Source organism: Polyergus mexicanus, unplaced genomic scaffold (assembly GCF_030449975.1).
Source record: "Polyergus mexicanus isolate NDT 795.1 unplaced genomic scaffold, iyPolMexi1.0 SCAF_15, whole genome shotgun sequence".
NCBI lineage: Eukaryota > Metazoa > Arthropoda > Insecta > Hymenoptera > Formicidae > Polyergus > Polyergus mexicanus.
This window is the reverse complement of record NW_027223335.1, coordinates 438,463-459,764: the sequence shown is the minus strand read 5'-3', so window position 1 is coordinate 459,764 and position 21,302 is coordinate 438,463. Positions and strand designations below refer to the sequence as shown.

Genomic DNA, 21,302 nt, shown 5'->3' with positions numbered 1-21,302 from the left:
GTGCGGGCGGCGTCGGTTCCGTCGGTGGTACCTCCGTCGGCGGCGGAGGCGGCGGCGGCGGCGGCGGCGGCGGCGGTGGCGGCGGTGGCGGTTCGTCCCTGCCGACGACTGCCCTCAGCCTCGATCACCAGCAATTCAACATATTCCCGGCGATCTTCAGCCGGCAGCTCAACTTCTCAGCGGCAGCCGCCGCCAATTGCGGCCAGAACAAGCTGATGGACGAGCTCAGGCCGAATCTGGGATTGCTCGGCGTCGGCCTGGTCGAGAACGACAGCTTCCATCTAAATCACAATCAGGAGAAGAGAAAGTGCAGTAGCGCAAGCTCGAATGAGCAAGACTTCGGTCTATATGGGGTGCATCAGGGCCTGGAGGCGAGCCCGCCAACGCCCGCCGCGACTCCCGGTAGAAGCAGCGTCGGGGCCACCACGACTGTCGGTGAGTGCCATTTTTTCAGCTTCGCTAATCATTTAACGCTTCCATTCTCATTATCTATATTATTATTTCGTATCAACAAAGAAATAAATTCCTCATCTTATTTAAGCGCGCGATTATTATTACTTCAACTGAAAAAGATTAGAATGCCTGTGTCTCTTTTTTTTTTCTTCTTATCGATGGAAGAAGTAAACTGGAAATATCAGTAATAAATGTCTCAATAATTTTGATTTTATATGCATATTTATTGAAATACATGCCGTATTCCAAATAAGATTTTATATAAATTACTATACTTACGGTTGATATATTTAACGTATATTTTTTATTTTTGTTAAGCTTAACCAAGAACACATATTTCGTAATTAATTTCAATAGAAATCGTTGAGTTTATAGTACTTGAAAGAAGCGGATTATTTCGATACCTGTTTCATTATTTCAATTCGATACACTTTTATAACTTTTCAAGTATCGCGTTTTTGCATCGTCGAGAAAAATGGGCATCGTGCTATCTCGAGATAGACGTATTTTCCGCTTGTTGAGCCCCGAGCACGCGTTTACGCTGGCGACGCGATCAGCCCGGAGTGTTGACAATGGGTCGGGTGGGCCAGACATATGGTGGTACCTGTTCCATGGGCTATTATTATGTGCTAGTAGGGCTTAAGAGAGCTTAGCACCGAGGGTGCGTTAATGGGGTGGGCTTGAAACGTCGGACGAAGCTTGAACGAGTGACGAATCTCTCGCGCCCGATTTCGACGAGTCGAAAGACCTCGGCATCGGGCTCGAATGAAAGGGCTCATCTCTTTCGTTCCCTCTCATTTTTGTTATTGTATCGCGACTCGTATTTCGTAACGCGTGTTTCGTGCGCTCGAAACGTCAACTTGTGTACTTATTAAACGCGTTTAATCATTGCATCGTTCCAAAACAAATACAAAGATGATAGAGTTGCTCCTCGTATATAAATTATAGCCGACTTGAATTAATTGCAAACACTTTAATATTATGCGATTGTTGCGAATTGACAATAAGAATGCGAAGTAAACTTTGTATTGTTTTAATTCATTAAATTTTTCATACCTTCGAAGAAACTAAGCGTTTTTAACAAGATTTATTTGTATCGCTTCCGTAAACTTTTTTCATTTCTAAGAGATTTGACAATTGACAAGTGCGAAGTTCAACAGGTCTATCGCGACACGGCAATCGTTAGAATTTTTTCTTTATTATATCTGTGTGTGTGTGTGTGTGTGCGTGCGTGAGTTTCACGCGGTGGCACCGATTTGCAAATCACGATATCCAAGCATTCCGTCGTACCCTTCAAGGTCAGGGTTTCCGGAAACGAAATGAGACTACCGCGGGATTCTCATGCAAATGATAATCCGACAGCGTCGGGCCGCTTCGCGACGAGGGAAAAAGAGGTAACGGAATAAAACGAGGACAGGACGCGGCGGTGGAGGGAAAAATTAATGTCGTTAACCCCCCGCGCGCGTTCTCCCGGGTATTAAAAGTACTCTCGAGCGACGGTCTTCTGCGCGCGCGGTTCCCGTATCCTCCTTAAAAGGCGCGTCCCGCTCTCGTCGAGTGACCCGTAACGTCGTCAACTTCCACATGAACTTGTAGAGAGAAATAAATTTGTTCGCTTTACACGCGTTATTCTCTGACAACATTGCGATAATATATAATTCTTAACTACTGTGTGAAATATTAAGATTAAATATTTTAATTAAATCTAATAATTCTCACAGAGAAAATGTCGATTAAAGTCATTACAGCTATTCTCTCAATCTTCGGATCTAAATGTTTTGATAATTAAATTTGAAATTAAAACCGTATTGAAGTAATGGTAAAAGTAAATAAATTTTTTTTTTCACTCATCCAGCCTTTTATCCAGAAACCCTTAAAACTTATCGCGAAGAAGAACTTGTATAATTTGAAATTACTTGTTTATAATTTGAATTAATTTTTCATATCTTTCTCTCTTTCCTTATTTTTCTATAAATTAATATTGCATACGTAGAATCATCGAAGAGCGCGCGATCATCGAATATTTCGAAGAAAACTATCATTTGCTTTGCCATTTTTTTTTTTTTTTGCTATTTATTATTAAATTATACTAAGAATTTAAAATTACGTGTCGTGAGAATAAATGTTGAGTAATTCAATAGTTTACTCGACGGCACATCTTCTCGTCAATATCAATGGCGAATTAACATATTCACTAGCTTTTTAATATACGGTAATATCTGGAAATGACATATGAAAAACTGAGATGTTGGCAAAACAGATTTGTCGATGTGAATATTCGAAATTGCTGCTGTGAAATTGATAAGAATCTCAATCATTTCTCGCGGTTTATCGCGAGAAGAAACGACATTGGCATTGCATCGAATGAATCGCGCGTATCACTTTCCGCACGATCGGATAACGTGAGTTCTAATGTGACAGCAGATGCCGACGGATGACAGCTGTAGATCGGGAGAAGGCCATCGCATTACCGATAATCCTGTAAATCGTGTCATTCGTCGCGCGTGTCACCTCGTTAAAATCACCGCTAATTATCCCTCCGCCCCCTCCCGCCTCCCCTCCCCCCCCCTATCCCCCGCCCCTCGACGTTCCTGACTGTTCCCGAAATCTGCGGGGGCAGATGTTCGCCGCCGGGCCGGCGCCACAATGCTCCCTCGCAGCGGCTCGCTCCTTTCTCCTCGAGCTTTTCCTCGAGTGTCGCTCTTGTCGAGCTTGTCGGCGAACAGCTTGTAGCTTCATCCAACAAAGGGTTAACTCGGCTGCGAACGGCTGCGAACGGATCGTGCGATATTGCCGACATTTTATCGTCACTCACAAGCTTCGCTTCGCTCCTCTCCCGGATTGTACGAATTTATTTCGCGAAATATTATGTCGTATCTCGTAATTTATACGAGATACGCGCGACGTGAATCGCCGAGATACGGCAGGATTTTTTATTTTACGTATCTCTCGACTAACTTGATATACCGGAGGAATAATTATTTCTGAACTGTTTTTAAAATCGAAAAATGACTCGTCGAATCTCGAATATTCTATATGTTTTCTACAGTTAAAAGTGTCGCTTCTTATATAATATTTTTCATTATTTGACAATTTTATTGAAATATATAAAATGAGATTTCTGATTCTATATACAACATGATACAGTATTATTTTAATCCCACTCGAAAGAAACTTGTTTTATATCTAATGTTCAGCAGCATTGTGGCTAAAAAGTGATACTATGTATAAAATAATATAATTTTCAATTAAATACAAAGCGCACGAATATAAGAGAAAGATCTTTATGATCGTCTATATGTCTCTCTATTTTTTGCCGATAAAAAAAGTATCATTAAGATAGATTTCTCTCTCTCTTTCTCTCTTTCTTCAAAATTTCAGAAAATCATATTTAAAAGAAGTCTTTAACGGTATATGTATATTTTACGTAATGTTAATTACGTATAACTACAGACAGCAATTATATTACTGTAACGATAATTTCATCTGGTTGTAATAATATTTCATCCTTTCTATAAATGTTTATATCTATGGTTTTATAGTGTATTCGTTTTAACAGATATAATTTACAAGGATATAATTTTTCAGTAGATTTTTACATCAAAGATAAAACCGACAAATGTAATTCTTTTTCTGCCTATTTTCTGCAATCGAAAAACTCTATAATTGCATAAAAACGAATTCAAATGCCGAACAAATTGAAACAGCAGTGCGCAAATATATTTCACCACTCTAAATTTATATATACAATCCAGTAATAAACACTTTTTGCTCCCTTGTAATTAGATTATAAAATCAATATTTATAAGTTTGCGTGTATCGGTCGAATAATAGTTGCGAGGAATGCTTATAACAATATTTTACGTATTATACAAAAGAATCATACATTGCGTAAATGGGTCGATATTCCATTGTTATATACGGTATACTATGAATTAATGGGAAAAATTCATTTCGATATCATAAAGATGGCAGAAAACACTTTTTTGCCGATACCTTTTATGAGACATTAATTTCATTTCGTATCATTTATGAAAATCTCGTTTCAATCTATACTCATGTACAAAAAATTAGGACGAGCTTTTTGTTGCGTTAAAATGGAATATACTTTTAATGGAACAAAGTATTCCTCCCAGTCCACGTTATCACGACTTTCAGAATTTAATTGCGCGTGATTACGTATGGTCGAATGTTCCGTGAAATTCTTTTTCATCTTTTATTTTTATATTCTAATTCACTCCATTTGCGGTATATAAATCTCGAAAAAATTTAATAAGTTCTATGTATTTGATTTCTCACCTATATTCCAAGATATATATTAAAAAAATTTGATATGCGTTCTCAAAACGTGTGATCTTAATAAACATAAGTAATAGTCGAGGAAAATTTCTCGAAAATTAAAATATTACCAGAAAAGAATTTCCGATAAAAGAGATTAATGTATAAATATTAGAAAAGAAATAATATACATTGTCGAAGAACACAGCGAAATAAGCGGAAGGAACGGCCTCGCCGGGGCCCTTCGCCTTCTTCGCTGAACTTGACCGAGTTTCCTCGTTCACCGGGTAACCGGGCAAGGTATGTAAAGTGGACAGCATTCATCCTTGAACATTGAATCAGCATGTAACATGATTAGGTCATTAACGCCCTAACCAAGTTAGCATAGTGCGAGGGACTTGGCTCGCCACGCTTACCCCGGGTCCGTGCGAACCCGGGTAGGTACCTACGTTCGTTCATAAAGCCCCGGCGCCGCGACGCCGCGTCACGTCGACAACCAAGACAACGACGACGACGACGACGACGGTAGCGGACGCGGACCTTGTCGCCGTCCGAGGTCGAAAGTTCGGCGGATCGTGCGCCTTCGTCGTGGAATATCGAATTTTCCGACGATGAAAGCGATACGGGAAATCGAGTTTCGGTTCGCTCCCGTCCGACTCTTTCGTCGTCTAACGGATCAACGATATGTATACCGGAATCCGCGGAGAGAGTGTTGATCGCGCGTTACCCTGGCAAAATGTTGCGTATAAACATCTCGGTTTGGTCGCGGAAAATAGTTTCGACGTGTTGCGCCTTCACGAGAAGCACTTCTCGTCGTAAGTAAGTGATTATTGAAATATTCCGCGGAATTAAACAAACTTTCTTCCCGAATCTGCGAGTCTTCGAGAATTTTATTCTTTCGCGTATCTAATTCTCGATTTCGTTTGTTGCCAAGTAAGCGTGTAATCGTGTCCTCTAAATGCGAATTATTTTTTAATGAAGAAAACCGATCGTTTTCTTCATTACGTAAAATGAATCGTTTAGCGAGAGGAGAGGAGATTATTATCTTTTAAATATGAATAAAATTTAGTATATATAACAATTTAATGTATCGTTATATCGTTATCTGTTCGACATACAATTTTGCTACTCAATATATTATTCGATGGCCACAACGTACACATTAATGTGCCGTTAAAATAATTTCAAGCGCAATCGGCAAATAATTTAATTTATGAAATTATGAAGTAATTATACACCTGCACACAATACAATTGACTAATGTAATGTGAATAAAATTGAAATTTATCTATCGTCGTATCGACTGTATAGGCAAATACAATATTATTCTAATTTAATGTGAGGCAAATACGAAAATGTATATAACTTTTTTTTTTTTTCAATATATGTAGTCTACATCGAATAAATCTTATTACGTGTGGTTTTGTAAAAATATTAAAGTTATATATTTCTTTTTTTTTTTTTTTTCAGGAGCAGAAGGCGCTTTTAAAAAGTTGAAGCCTGACCCATGCGCCTCTAGTCCTCATATTGGTCACACACCTACAACAGCTAGTTGTCCAACACCCGCCCGACGGCGACACAGGACTACCTTTACACAGGTTGGCACGGAAAAAAAAAAAAAAAAAGTATCCACAAAATATTTATTTTTTAATATTCTCGCGAGTATTTTCAACGTATGTCTTTTGGTTATTAGTATCTCTCTTTTTTTCCATATCTTCTTTCATCAGCGAGATTTCTTACGAATGTATATGTTTCTGCAGGGGGACATCGAACCCTGTAATCGATAATAACATTTCGATTAGCCCTAATCTTTCGTATCGCGGCGAAATTTCCTGCCGGGTAGTTCAAATCGGCCTTTACCACCGGCTTTCCAATTGTTTCGCAGGAGCAGCTGGCAGAATTGGAATCGGCATTTGCAAAATCTCATTATCCGGACATATACTGCAGGGAGGAATTGGCGAGGACCACCAAATTGAACGAGGCCAGAATTCAGGTGAGTGCGCTGCTTCTCGCAAAGAGCGAAACAAACGATTTTTCGAATCCGACGTTTCGAGTGAGAAGCATAGATATTTAATAATTATTGATACCCTTCCGCCTGCGTTCGTGTCTTTTTACAAGAAAATCTAAATTGAAACAATGCATCGGTCTCTGGTAAAGATGTTCTCTCTTAAACAGCTCCTATTTTTTTTTTTTAATTAATCATACGAGAATAAGTCACATCTTGACACATCGTCATTAAGAGATCGCATGTGAGAGTTGATTAGTTTTCGGATATTATTTATAACAAAATATTTTGCAAAATGCTTGCTTTTTTATATTCTTGCAATTCAACGTGTCTCCTTTGGCATCTCTTTTTCTTTAGTTTCCCCCCCCCCCCCCCCCCATCAGCAGACGATTGTTTGAGAATAGATTTTTGACAGTCTATTAAGATTATGTTTCGTATTGATGATGCCGAAAAGTTTGTAGGCATACTTATCTCCTAGTCTATCTTTTTGACTGTGACTCACTGTATAATTGAATCAAAGATGCATGTGGGGTGACAGAATGAAATTACGCGCGCAAATGTCCAGGTCCAAGACACCCTATATTCTTCGAGGGTCGTGGAATTGATCGGAGGGGGACGGAAACGGGGGTCTCAACATACTTTTTTCAATAAATCGAAAAATTTACATCAAACGCTGGACGATAGATGACGATTCTTGGTTTTTCTCGAGTCTTGCGAAACAGATATGATCTTTCACATTATTGATATCAAAGTATTTAAGAACGTTCATTAAAAATTATTATTCTTCATTCTACACGTAATAGCGTAAATTTTTATAAAGAAAAAAAATTACGATTCACGGGAAAGTTATAGTAATGAAATTTTGAATTTCTTCCATATGGAAACGTGAGTTTTATGACAGTGGTGCGGTTTGCGATGACATTAAGGGTGGAGGATTTGGTAATAAGAGAGAAAGAGGTAAGCGGGAATGGGATAAGGAGGGGTGGTGGAAGAGGAGACGTCGGGGTTGGTGTATCAGCTCCAAATTCCGAGCGAGCGAGTGGTACATATTAAAACAGTTGCCGGTGCGTCGCGCTCTTTTGATATATAATGCAACGGGGTGTTGTTTGAGTTAAAAGCCCGGGAACCGCCGCGACTTAACCCTGTTAAACTGCGATGCCAAGTAAAACGCGGTTTGCGCTCGTCGCTCGCCGGTTATAACCGATGCACAAAGTGTCCGCCGCGAGGAGGTACACAACCCGCGCGGCGGATGGTCCTGTGTTCGTTCCGACCTCAAACACGAGAGAAATAGAGAGAGAGAGAGAGAGAGAGAGAGAGAGAGAGGCTCGCAGTTTTAAATGTCATTTCCAGTCGCTGGTTTTCCGGCGCGCGGCTGCCCCAGAATCGGCCAATTACCTGTAATCTGCAAAGCGCGCACTGTAATTAACGCTCGCGAATTTGCGCATCCCGGTTACTCTCAAACCAACGGTACACCTCGCATAAGGAAACTTTCGTCATTTCGATCAAAATATATATATCTATACTCTTCAATCTCATTGATCTCTTGCACCGCATTAAATTAGTTTTTACTCTTTACTTCATTTCGCATTCCTTTCTGGATTTTTTTCTCTCTACACTTGAATAAATGAAAAAAATTCTGTAAATTTTTTATGATATTTTATCAAATATTAAATCATTCTATATAATATATCTATTATACGTAAATAATACACGCAATCTGTTAATGATTATGTTAATAATATTATCGGTGCATTATAAAAAGATACGTAAAATGGATTATAATTCAGTAATCATATTTTTGAATGCAACGCTGAAGCAGAATTGATTTTAGTTAATCTTGCAAAATTGAATGAAAAATTCCAAAAATGATAAATAGTAACGTCTAATTATAAATAAATTTCAATACACCTATCTATCTCATATAAAATGATATAACGATAAATTGTAAATATCAGCCGAAAATTTAGAGACATCTTCCTACCCGTTTTCTACGCGAACGCGATGGGCGAAGGAAAATTTCGTCGTCCCCTGGAGGAATCGTGAGGTCGGTTTGGGTTTAGGAAGATATCCGTCGCGAAACAGGGGTTCTCGGTGGAAGAAAAAGGTAGGACGGCGGCCACGTAAGAAAGGGGGGGGGGGGGCAGGGAGAGGGTCCTTGTCTCTCCCGACGTTCTTCCCCATCCCCCCCGACACCCCGGCACCATCTCGTCCTCGTCTCGTAGTGGAAGGAATAGCGAGCCCGGCAAGAGCCTGAGACGTTTCAGATCTATCTAGGGTGGAGAAAATTCAATTTAAAATGGCGGCTCAGATATAATGGCAGCCTCCGGTACAGCGTCACCCAACCCCCTGCACGCCCAACTCATCTCAACTTTGCCACCCTCGTTCGCCGTCTATTTCTCTCTCGTCCTCTCCCGCCTCCACGGCCCGTGTCGCTATCTTTGAGGAAACAGAATGCCGTGACTAGCGTGGGAGCTTTTAAAGGAACAACTTCTACGACGTTGCTCGATTGATGGTCTCTTACTAAAAAAAAAAAAAAAAAAAAAAAAAAAAAAAAAATTGTTTTGCTCTCGAGATATGTTGACGTCTGTAATTTTTTTTATATAATATGCAATAAACAATGCAAAATTTCACGATGTATAAGCCTTTTCCAGTACCTAGAGATTATTAATTGTCGTTTGTTACAAAAAAATCTTTTTTTACATTTTTCTATATATTTTGCATATATAATATAAATGCATTAGTGTTTAATAGCTAATTATTAGATATAATATCTTACACACTCTTTAGACAATTATTATATATTTTACGTAATTGAGAACTATTTGTAAGGAGAAATACTTTGTAAGATTTCTCGAGGAGATTGTAAAATATAAGTTTCCACGTAGATTCATCCCTGATGATGAGACGCAAACGCTACGGGATTTGCAATTTCTCTAAACGCGCAAACGCACGCGCGCAAATTAGTGCACCTTGAATGAGCGTTTTCCAGGCGAAACGCGGTATAGTGTAGGATCGTTTCCGTCCATTTATGTCATTTCGAGCGAGATTTGCAGGAAACTTGGTAGGAAGATGTAATGTACCGCTACGTACCATACATATGCACACACAAGCATGCAAATAAATTTAATAGGAAGGTAAAGCAAAACACTTGGTCGAGCGGGGTGAATGTTTTCCGTGATTGCTTGATGATTACAAATAAAAATATATAATATTTACGATTGCATTAAATTATTTTCATTTCTAATTCTAGATTTCTCTATAGATAGACGGCAAATTGATAATAACAAAACTTTATATTTTTTTATTACTTTTAAACTAGATTTTATTTTCGTAAAATTCTTATTACAAGACTAGAGCCGCAAAAATATTTAACTATACATATATATATATAAATATTTAAAAAAATTACAAATGCGAAAAAGATATTCTGACGTTTTATCGTTAAAGTCACTGATATAATATATGCGCAAGTATTTATGATCGCGAAAGTATTTATGACGATAATGAATAATGATAGTAAAAAAAAATCGAGTGACACCCCATGGTAAGAGAATAATTCTCGAATCATTGCACAAGAAATCCCATTATGCCGTAGAAAAAGAAAGGGGAAACCCCGAGCTCCGCGATATTGAGTTAGCCGAGTTTTCATTCGACCTTTTTACTTCGATTCGACTTCCGATCGAAGCCTACCTACCTGTCGAGCGTTTTACAAGAAAATCGGCTTCCTATCCGACAGGAAACAAGAAAATTTATGAGTAGCAAAAAAATTGCTGGCAACTATCTTGCTCTTTGACTTTATATTCTTCGCGCTTAGACGAATAATAATATAATTATAACGTGTATTCGGGAGTATTTAAATTTTATTAAACGTATCAATATATATATATATATATATATAGGTAGATAACTGTTGCATTATTTTTATTTTAATGTCAGGCAATCTGAATTAAACTTTTCGGCTTAAAAATACTGTAAGCTCAAGTAGAAAAGTATAACTTTTTAAGTATATAAGAAATAATATAAAAATATAAATATAAAAAAAAATAATGTGTGTTTATTAAATTTTATCTGTAATCGCACATTTGAATGTATTTATATAAAATTAATTATAATTCTTAAAATTTCTACGTTTATATTATAAAATTTACTGTGTTCCGATAATCTAGTATTCTTTTTTTTTTTTTTTTTTGTGTGTGAAAGGGATGGATTGATATAAAGCCAGAAGAGAAATTGATTTGCAATGTTTCTCTTAAAAAAAACTAGATAGTTGGATTTTCGAGTGAATTTTGTATAGATATTGCATAAGTACATTTAATCGTACGTGGTCATATCCATAATTTTCGAAATGGATGCGCAAGCAGCATCATTATATTAACAAGTCTTACGCTCTTTTGCCTTCTTTTTCTTTCACGAGAAAGCCATTACCCGTGTATCACATTTTCTCGAGCTAGTATGTGGGTTAGCTATCAGAGTACAGTATTCTCTCAGGCATATAGGGGAGGAGGATAGTTTTCTCGGTCGCGATCCTCATAGCAGACATTTTGAGCCGTGTTCCCCGTGGGAATAGCCATCTCTCTTCTACCTCATACTCTTTCTCTCTATCTTTCTCTATGAGTGAACGTGAGGGGGGGGGGAGAAGGAAGAGACGGATAGATAGATAGATGGATAGAGAGAAAGAGAAGGGGAGAGAGCAGTTATTGAATTACGAACTCTTAGCTTTCCAGTTCTCGCAGAGTGCGCGCCTTGAGGGACGCGAGCACGCGCAAGTATGTTCTCGAAAAGCTCTTCTAGGGAGAGAGGAAAATAAAAGGAATCACCCTTTTACCGAATCTCTCTCTTCGGGCAACCTATTCTACCCGTCCGTAAATGCATACCGTATGTAGAGGATGTACATTAGCTGATAAGCGGAGCGCTGTCGAAAGTTTCGAATCAGTGTCGATTTAACAAAGATATAGGGGGATATTGGATATCTCAAACTCGGAGTGACTCGTCATTAAAGTAATTAAATCCGAAGTAACTCGGCATTAAACTATAATTTATACGTTTAAAATAAATTTCACTCTAACGACAAGTAACGTAATATAATTATTTCCTTTTGTCTCTCCCGCAAAAAGTACTTGATCTCCGAATATTTTTAGCAATCTCTTCAAGCAATATTTTTACAATCTATCTATCTGCGTTTTGTTATTCTTGTTGACGAAAATCGACTGCGGATTTCAAACTATCTATTTCCAGTTTTCGCCAATTCTCGGACACTTTGTACGTAATATACGTGTATAAATGTGTCTATTCGCAATAGTATTCACGATACGTGAAGATACGTCCCGTTTTAGATTTTACGGAAACACGCTGTATCAAGTTAAACGAAGCGTCGACAATGTCATTTGCATATACAGCGGCAAATATGGGAATCGAGTTCTTATTGGGAATTTTTGACAAGCCGTCCTCGCGAAAATGTGAGGTCCAAAAAATAATCGAGCTCTATTTGTACAATATATCTGACGGATACAAATTAAACTTTGAAAATCTCGTTAAAATAGGTTTTGTATTAATTTCTATTCATGCTTCGGGTGATTTAACGTGTTTTAGAATTTGATTTATTTTCGAAATGCACGATTTAATTATGTAAAATATACTGAATACATTTATTAGTTTTTTAAAAATATTTATGATGTTATTCGATTTATATACTATTATATATTTTTAGAACGTATTATATGTTACGCTCTTAAAATAGAATCGCACGTTTCGATTGATACTTTAATGCGCTATATATTTTCTACATAATTAGAATTAGCAGCTTCGAGTAGTATACGGGGTATCTGGTAATACACACACATTATTCGAAAGCTGAGTGTGTTTTATGCAATTGCAAATCGCCCCGCGACGAGAATTCCAATGCGAATTGAGATTGATTATGCGACTTGCCTTTCGCACGTTCCGCGATTTCCATACATGTGAGTTAGAACGATGCATGCTCGTCATGAAAATGTTAATCAAGCCCTTTGTTAAGAGTCTTCAAATGTGGCTTTACCTTCGGAATCGTATATCGTTCCCGTCGCCGCAAATATTTCTTTCACTTTATTTGCAAATTTATGTAATACCATTAAGAAAGAAGTATGAAACTCGGCAATTTCTACAATTTCCGCTGTAATCTACGATCGCTGACTTTTCCCAATCATATCCCTTTCGACGTAGATCTAGATTTAAGATTCATTCATTTTAGAATTAATATTCCGATTATTATTGTTCCGATAATCGCACCGATTCTCCATAATATTTAATATCCGAATTGAGTACTCTCTGTCTCTCTCGACTAAGTAATTCCGGATTCTAGCCAATTTCGCGGCAAGAAATTAATCTAAATAAGATTCCATTACTCTGCTCGGCGTATCTAGATGTTTCTACCACAGAACTTCATTCGTCGTAATTTCCTATGCAAGATCGTTTATGATTAAAATGTATATGAATTTATTAATATTTTTTTTATTTCTATTTAAATTGTGAGCATCTCTCTAGCTTTATAATTTTGGATATATCTTTCTTCTCCACTTACGCGATATAAAAGTAATTGTCATTTTGAGGGGATTTTTGATTCTATACTGTAAATAATTTAATTACAAATTATTCCTCTAAACAATCTGTATTATCGCAACATTTAATATAAATTGAAATTGATTCGCTGAACTCCGACCTTTGATTCTAATTAATTTGGCAATCTGACCAAGATCCAAGATAATCTAAAAACCAATTGTGTAAAATTGCAAAATTACTTGTCTAATCTCGTTTGTCACTCAATACCATCGAGTCCTATACGTATACCTATTTATATTTAATTAACAGTTAAATAAATTTAATAAAATATAAATTAATTTTTCTCTATTGACATATTTTTAAAATATATCTTTTACGTGTAGTTTTAAAAGTAATGTATCTTTCTGCAAATACTTCTGTTATGTTATTTCTGTTGTATATAAAATTCGCAAGTCGATACTTGTACAAAATTTAAGCGTACCGTTAAGAGACATTACAATATATTATAATAGAAAGACCAATAGAGCGAAAATAATCCCACTACTGAACTATTTATTTCTTGCGTAGGGGTTGATCTCTGCGACGTGGGTTAACACGAGATAGATTTGCGATGACCTTTAACATGCCAGGCTGCCATTTGATGTTAGATTCTTGGCTTAATTAATAAATCAGCATCAATATTACATTTAACTGAGAGAAATAATCAATTAAAATAGTTAGAAAAATCTTTTTTAAGCTGTTAGCTTGTTAATAAGATAAACTTTCTTATCGATATAAAGCATTTAGAAAAATGTTTGAATTTAACTTAACACTTTTTAATAAGAAATCGGTTTTTGATTTTAAATATTTTTAAGAGATATTTAAAATAAAAATAATTATAAATAATATATTTTTCGAAATATTCTTGTTTTCTAATTTTATCTCTTCTGATTATTTAATTCCTATACTTCAACAACCGCAACATTCGTTATTACATCTTTCCGTACGGAATAGTGTAATCCGTTTTGATTTGCGTAAACTTTATATTGCGTGTAAGTATATATGTTATATGCGTGTATGTATGAGTAAATTTCTTTTTTAAGATAAAACCTGCAGTATTCCATTACGTAAATCAAGTAGCAAAATAATCGGGATTGAAATTATAAAAATGGGCAAAGTTAAAGATTTTGAGAAACATTGAACACAAAAATAAGACTGTTAATAAACTCGTGTAATAAAAATTCGTCCATTTTCCGCGAACACATAGTGATCTTTTTCCCGCGTACTCGGGTTGATACGAGAATATCACTGCGGATATTTCACAAGACACTCTTCGAAAACGCCATGCTTCCACACAAAGAGTGATAGAGCTGGGAAGTGAGTAAGGCAGAAGGATGCAGAGAGTATGAGAGAAAGGGAGAAGAGGGGAGAGAAAGAAGAACGGAGAGAGTGAGAGTTTGAGAGAGAACAGATCCGGTTCGAACCCACCCCATGTCACCCACTTCTGCGACGATGAGAGAGGGTGCACGGTAGAAATGTCGATAAAACGTGTTGGCCAATGAGCGAGCCCGGTGTGACGTCACCGCCGCGGCATCGGCCAATCGGGTGGCGCCGGTGACGTCACCGGTAAGGGTGGAAACAACCCCGACCCGGGACGAGAAGCCGCAGGCTTTTCTCTTTCTGGCAGAGGCCAGAAAGAGGGGTCTGTCGGTTGAGTGGTAGGGTAGGGCGCGAGGGTGGAGATTGTTGGAGGTTACGGGGGTGGACGAGGAGCTAAAAGAGGGAGGAGTGCGGAAACGTGCGCCAGTGTGGATGCCGGGGTGAGTCGTCGGTGGCGGCTCAGGCAAGCCCCAATATGGGTTTACTAATCCCGCGAAACAATGGAAATTGCCCGATGCAAAATGGCGATAGGTAAACCACCCTGGGTTGCCGGGGATAAACTTAGGATCCATTCAAGAGATAAGAGAAAAAGAAGAGACCATTTTTTGATCCAAGAGATTCGTGGCATTTTTTTGATCGCAAGACCATTGTTAACTCGCTTGTACCGAAGTAAATTTTTTAAGTATTCCCGTGCGATTGTATCGTATATCATTATATTAGTTTCATGCTCGCTATTTTGTTGCAAAAATATATATAAAGCTTGTGGATTTTAATATCTTAATCTTTCAAGCTCTAAATCTCGCGAAAATGTATAAAATTAATATTTTTTTAGCATGAAAGAGAAGTAACTTTTGATGTTCTAGAAAATGAACTAAATTTATGTTTTATAAAGCATTTTATGGAATCGAATCAAACATTGATACGTTTTCTCTCCGATTTAGAATGGATATACATGTATATTGGTGAAACGCTTGCAGACAAATTGATATACATATATGTTCGAGTTTATATATCGCTTCGAAGCGATTCCAAATGAATAAATGCAATATAAAAAAAACTACATTGTGAAAAAATAAATCCATAACTCCAACGTATGTTTCATTCATTGTTTGTGTAATAATATATTGTAAAATTATATGTAATGCAAAACTTGCCGAACTTTCTCTCTTTTTCTCATAAAAAATATATATTATATATATATATATATATATATATATATATATTAATTTGATTTAAATCAATTAAAGAAATAATTATAATAATACACACAGCTAGAATCTAATAATCGAAATACTAATAGTATACACGCACACAGAGAAATTAAGTTGATTGTTGTGAGAAATTAAGTTGATTGTACTAATTGTTTAAATATCGTTAATGTACGGTTGCACCTATTCGCTTATGCAATTTTGTTTCTGCGTAGGTTTGGTTCCAGAATAGAAGAGCGAAATACCGGAAGCAGGAGAAGCAATTGCAGAAGGCTTTGACACCAATTCCCGCCTGCCAAGGTGCCATGATGAGGAATATCTATCCTGGTGCTAGCAGAGGTTATCAACCCTACCCTCATCCTCACAACAGCATAAATGGCATAAATCGTTATCCCCAGGTGAGGCTCCCTTACGACGCGCAGGACGCTTCCGAAATTTCATTATTATCGATACCCGCCGCTTTGCACGCTCACCAATACACTCAGCGCGAAGATACACTCTCAATAATGGCAAGTAAATAATATAAACAAATTATATTAATAAACAAAATGATATAAAGAAGAAATGACGAACAAAAAAGATATCTTCTCCTAAAATATATTATATATCTTACTCCCTTTTATCTTGTACAGCTACTGCAAATTCTTATTAATTTAATATACGAGAAAATAAAAGGATTAAAATTGTTTAAATATGTGACAATCGCGTGCTCGACTTGAGATTTGAGAAAATTGTTTTAAATATTTTTCACCAAAATATTGTACAATAATCTGCTTTATAACGTGCGATTAGTCATGTTATAGAAAAGCAGTGTGAAAATATTGCTTGTAATATATATTGTAAATAGATGAATATTTTTATTTTAAAACTAGGATATCGCGATCTCAATATCTAATTTGAAAAACAAAAATATATTTACATATATTTTGAGAATTTCGATACAACGATAGGTTTGTTGAAGATCCACATATTGCGAATGAATTCGATGCGTTTCTCGTTAATGATTTTAACCGAGGTATTAAATTGGAGTGCACCTGAGCGTGTATGTCCGGCGCATCGCTATCGGTCGATATAGCTAAATTGCATTTCGGCTGATTAGTTGGGTCGGCCGAATTACCGAATGCCTACCGTTTTAATTGAGCCGATAACTCGCGAGCGTGTCTATCGGTTTCTTTGAAAAAAAAAAGAAAAAAGAAAGAAAAAAGAAAAGACATATTTTATTTAGGCAATTTTCAACTCGATTTTTCTTTCTCTTCCTTTTCCTTTATCTTTTTGTCATCTATGTTATTTATTGAATGTTTCATTGAATTTTTAAGAAAATAAATTATGAAGTGCTTTCTGCATCAGTGGATATACCTTTTTCAGGATTTTAAAAATATTTAACAATAATGTGTTCCCTCCCTCCCCAGCCACATGCGTACACATACACAAAATATTAAATTAGGATGTTAAAAACAAGAATATATATACCATATATATATATATATATATATATATATATATATATATATATATATATACATAATAAATAAATGATAATTATTTCATAATTAATAATTTTATATTTAATAATTACTTTATAATAATAAAATTGATAAAAGTATCAAGATGGAAAATAGTATTAGAGAAAATACATTTTTTTATCATTTTATAATACGCAAGAGGATCTAGTTTTTTTTTTCTTTCCATCTTCATAAAATTGTATTTAATAATTGCGATATTACGTAGGATCGCGTAACACGTTGGAAAATTGATTACGGTGAGGAAATAGACACCGCGACGCATTATTAATTTCCATCAGTTCCGAACGTATATTACGCGTTTAATTTTTATAACGAAACCATATATCCCCCTTGTCACATTCGATTCCGCGTTTGCCTTTCCCAGCGAATGGAGATGTAAGAGTGGGCTTATAGCCGATAATTATGTTTCACACACGTTAATTACCGCATTACTTTCTTCCCGTTGTTTCAATTTCTCTAACCGCGCAGGTATTTTCATAATTTCATTGATATCGCAGAATTCATTTTCGCTCGTTTGTATTATCCGCGCAATATTAAAATCGCGCATCTATTTTTCAAACGGAATGAAACGATTTTTTAATGCGAAATTTTTAATGCGGCATTTTAATACTATTTAATTAGAAAAAAATCCCAAAGAACGCGATGCAATTGTGACTAAATCTTAACATCCGATTGTTCCTCTCTCCAAAATCATGGATGAAATTATTAACGTCATTGATCGTGACAAACTGTGTTTCAGATGGGCACGACGTCTTATCCGAGCATGACCCAGCCGTTTTCCATGTCGCATTCAGCGTCGAATATGTCGGCCGTCACCGGTATGCGACAAGATGCAATGGGTGAGTTATAAATAATGCAACGCCGGTGCTTTAAATGCGAGCATGTGCGTAAAATGAGCGACATGAATGGTTTGCGCGTTGCGCTCTCATTTAGGTCAAGGATCATGCAAATGTCTTTAATTCCAGAATTTGAAGGTAATCAATTTTACTTTTTTTTTTTTTTTTTTATTTTGCGGGAAATCGATCGCATTCGAATTTAAATCATTCTTAATAGCGCCGATACTTGCAGTACTCTAAGTTCTTTAAACTAGAATACAAAAACATCATAAATGAAAGAATCTAATTTAAAACAAAATTCCATTTACGAATAATTTTTCGCTATAAGTATAATATAGTTAATTTTGTAGGAAGAGTTTAAGAAAAAATAAACTTATACGATAGCTAGATATTATTAGAAACGTCAGAATTAAATAAAATTGTGTAAATATATTATAAATTAATTATTATATATCTTATCTGTAACGATTTTATAATAATTATTAAGTTTTTTGCTGAACGCACTGTTTTACGATGTTACCATTATCTTGCAATGAGCTTCATCGACCGTATACACATATTTTTGATCTGACAATTGTCTTTCGATTATCGCACACGTGTCAATGTTTCTTTCGCAAAATCTCGTGAACGCGAAACGGACATAAATTAATTTCTTCGGCTTCGCTTTCTCGTCCAGTTTTTCGGCGACTTTCCGCACTGTTTTCGCGGATGCTGACCCGACGTTATCGAATGATTCCGCAAAAATCCGGAGCGGAAATGGTGCGAATCCGACGCCCGGGCACGAGAGAAGCTCTCTGCCCGCCAGCCTCCAAGACGCTCTCTCCATTTCCGTCCCCCAGCGCCGTCTTACACCATTTCCGGCGCGAGATGGAATATCGCTTTTAAATCGAATCAAGACTATTCGCGAATTGCCTGCCTGCCGAGGTTGCTTCGCGCGAGCGAGCGATTGCTCTACGCTCCGCTCCGCTTGCAATCTCGTCGCTTCTCCTTAACGATTTAACGCCTCTCTCCTTAACGTCTTAATACGATAGCAAATTGACCGATTAGCAGACTCGATAAAGCTCCGCGGAAAGTCGTTAAATCGAATCACTCTTCGAGATTCTTTCGGGAGACAAAAGAAATCCGCTATTCTTCGCACCGAGTGACATTCAGCATCGGTTTATTAGAAGAATAATATCATCCATGTTGTATTAATTAAAATTATTGTTAATAATGTTTGCTTTTAATTGACTGCAATTATTTTATAAGCAAAGCAAAAATTTCGTATTGCGTGTCTTTTATTCTTCATTTAACTTTAACATAATATATATTTAAGATATATATTAAAGATAAATTTACATCTTTAAAATTATAATCTTTTGTTAAAATTGTAATATAGTTTTTGTCATTACTGTATAAAATGCAAAATAGTAAATATGTTCTATGTTCTTGCAATGTAACTTTTATGTACTAAAAATTCGTTTTTATCACGATACTGATATATATATATATATAAATAGAAATATAATTTAGAAATAAAGATCACACACAGAGATGATTAAGCAAAGTATGAAAAATTTAAATTCTTGGCGATCCGGCTTTAAATCGCACGTGATTCGCCTAAAAATGTATTTTTTCTTTCCAGGGATGTCAGCGGAGGACGAATGGTACAACAAGAGCATCTCCGCTCTGAGAATGAATACAGCCCACCACCCGAACCTGGCCGCACCCATGTTACAATATCAAACATAATTGTAAACGGAGGCGGGAGGGCGATTGAAGGATCTCGTCAAAAATCCGACATCGTATTTATGATCGAATGACGATCGTGATGACGGGGCAAGAGAAACACGAGTGGATTGTGACGAGATCGCTAAAGCCCAATCGACGTTTCGCCGTTTCGCAAACGAAAAAGGCAAGAGATAAAAGCAGAAATACGGATGATGATCCATTTGCGTTACCGCTAATCGCACGGCCGCATCGACATCCTGATTTCGCGAAACACCCTCGCATTTCGCTTTGCAGCAAACAAGCTCGATTCGCATATATTGCGAATACACGCGCGTGAAAGCGCTCATCGATTACGTTTCGAATTTCGTCACATATATTGTTCGGGCAAGCTAAATATTATAATTAAGCGCGATGTTGAATTTGATTAAGTACTATGATGAAATGGCTGCGTTTATTTCGAGCACTCGAAATGTGAATTTCAGAGCGTAAAAGTTGATTGCATTGTGCGAAAGAAATATTGTTGCAGAATTTCAATTGGCATACTTATTTATATTCTCGCCTATGACTGCTCGTGTGATTACCACGACATAGAATGTATTACGATCGACGCACAAATTGTTTCTAATATCGCGTATTTTTTTTTCTTTTTTTTTTTTTTTTAATCGCGCGAATTTAGTACAGATCTTCTCTCGCAAAGATAAATCTTGAATTAAGATTCTATTAAAGTAAAACAAAATTTGTGAAATCAATTTTAAGAGCGAATTCGTGTAGGGAAAAATATTCTTTTTCCATGTTTTATATTTTTTATATATTAATTTTAATTAAACAAAATCGTAGCGAAATTTAATTCGAAATATTTATTGTTTTATTCTAGAATGATGTGTCAATATTTTGAGGGAAAAACTTGATTGTATTTTACTACGAATGTCCGTGTGTCATAAGCAAAAATACAAGAGTAAAGATTTTTTTATTTTATTTTATTAAACTTAATTTTGTAATTATTTATTAATTTGTTTAATCTTTTTTAAAGAAAAAAAATGAAAAATTCCGCCGCGATTTGAATTGAATTGAAAGTTCAGCTAGATAGTGTGTCACATCTATATTTCGATTCTCGCAGTGCAGAAAAAATTTTCTTAATTTTTTTCTATAAAAAAGAAGAGAATCAGTCTTTTTTTTACAATATTAAAAAAAAAAAAAAAATGCGCGATATTTGAAACGCCCCATACTTTGGATTCGCGAATGGCGATAGTTCTGCGATTGGTGTGTATAAAATCGTTTTGTCGCGATATCTGTATATTTTCTACGTATAGCGGTTGTCTATTTTCTAATTACTTTCATTAAAGATAAACGCGTCACACGACGCGCGAATGCACACTTGACATACTTGCACACGACA

The 21,302-nt window shown here is 36.3% G+C and overlaps 1 protein-coding gene across 1 annotated transcript; it reads left to right on the top strand.

Moving 5' to 3' along the window:
* The first annotated feature begins 121 nt into the window (after positions 1–121).
* LOC138939868 (homeobox protein unc-42) lies at positions 122–20,655 on the top strand. The gene is made up of 6 exons (XM_070308138.1): positions 122–435; positions 6,202–6,329; positions 6,617–6,724; positions 16,053–16,235; positions 18,100–18,199; positions 19,821–20,655. Exons 1-6 carry the CDS (start codon positions 216–218, stop codon positions 19,925–19,927), a joined length of 846 nt encoding a protein of 281 aa, XP_070164239.1. The 5' UTR covers positions 122–215; the 3' UTR covers positions 19,928–20,655.
* The last annotated feature ends 647 nt before the right edge of the window (positions 20,656–21,302 follow it).

What these genes read in the sequence shown, in the direction of transcription:
- LOC138939868 (XM_070308138.1), top strand. Translation starts at nt 216, where the DNA reads ATGGACGAGCTCAGGCCGAATCTGGGATTGCTCGGCGTCGGCCTGGTC. An exon ending in ACAGGACTACCTTTACACAG is followed by an intron (nt 6,330 to 6,616) that starts GTTGGCACGGAA and finishes ATTGTTTCGCAG; the next exon opens with GAGCAGCTGGCAGAATTGGA. An exon ending in GCATAAATCGTTATCCCCAG is followed by an intron (nt 16,236 to 18,099) that starts GTGAGGCTCCCT and finishes ACTGTGTTTCAG; the next exon opens with ATGGGCACGACGTCTTATCC.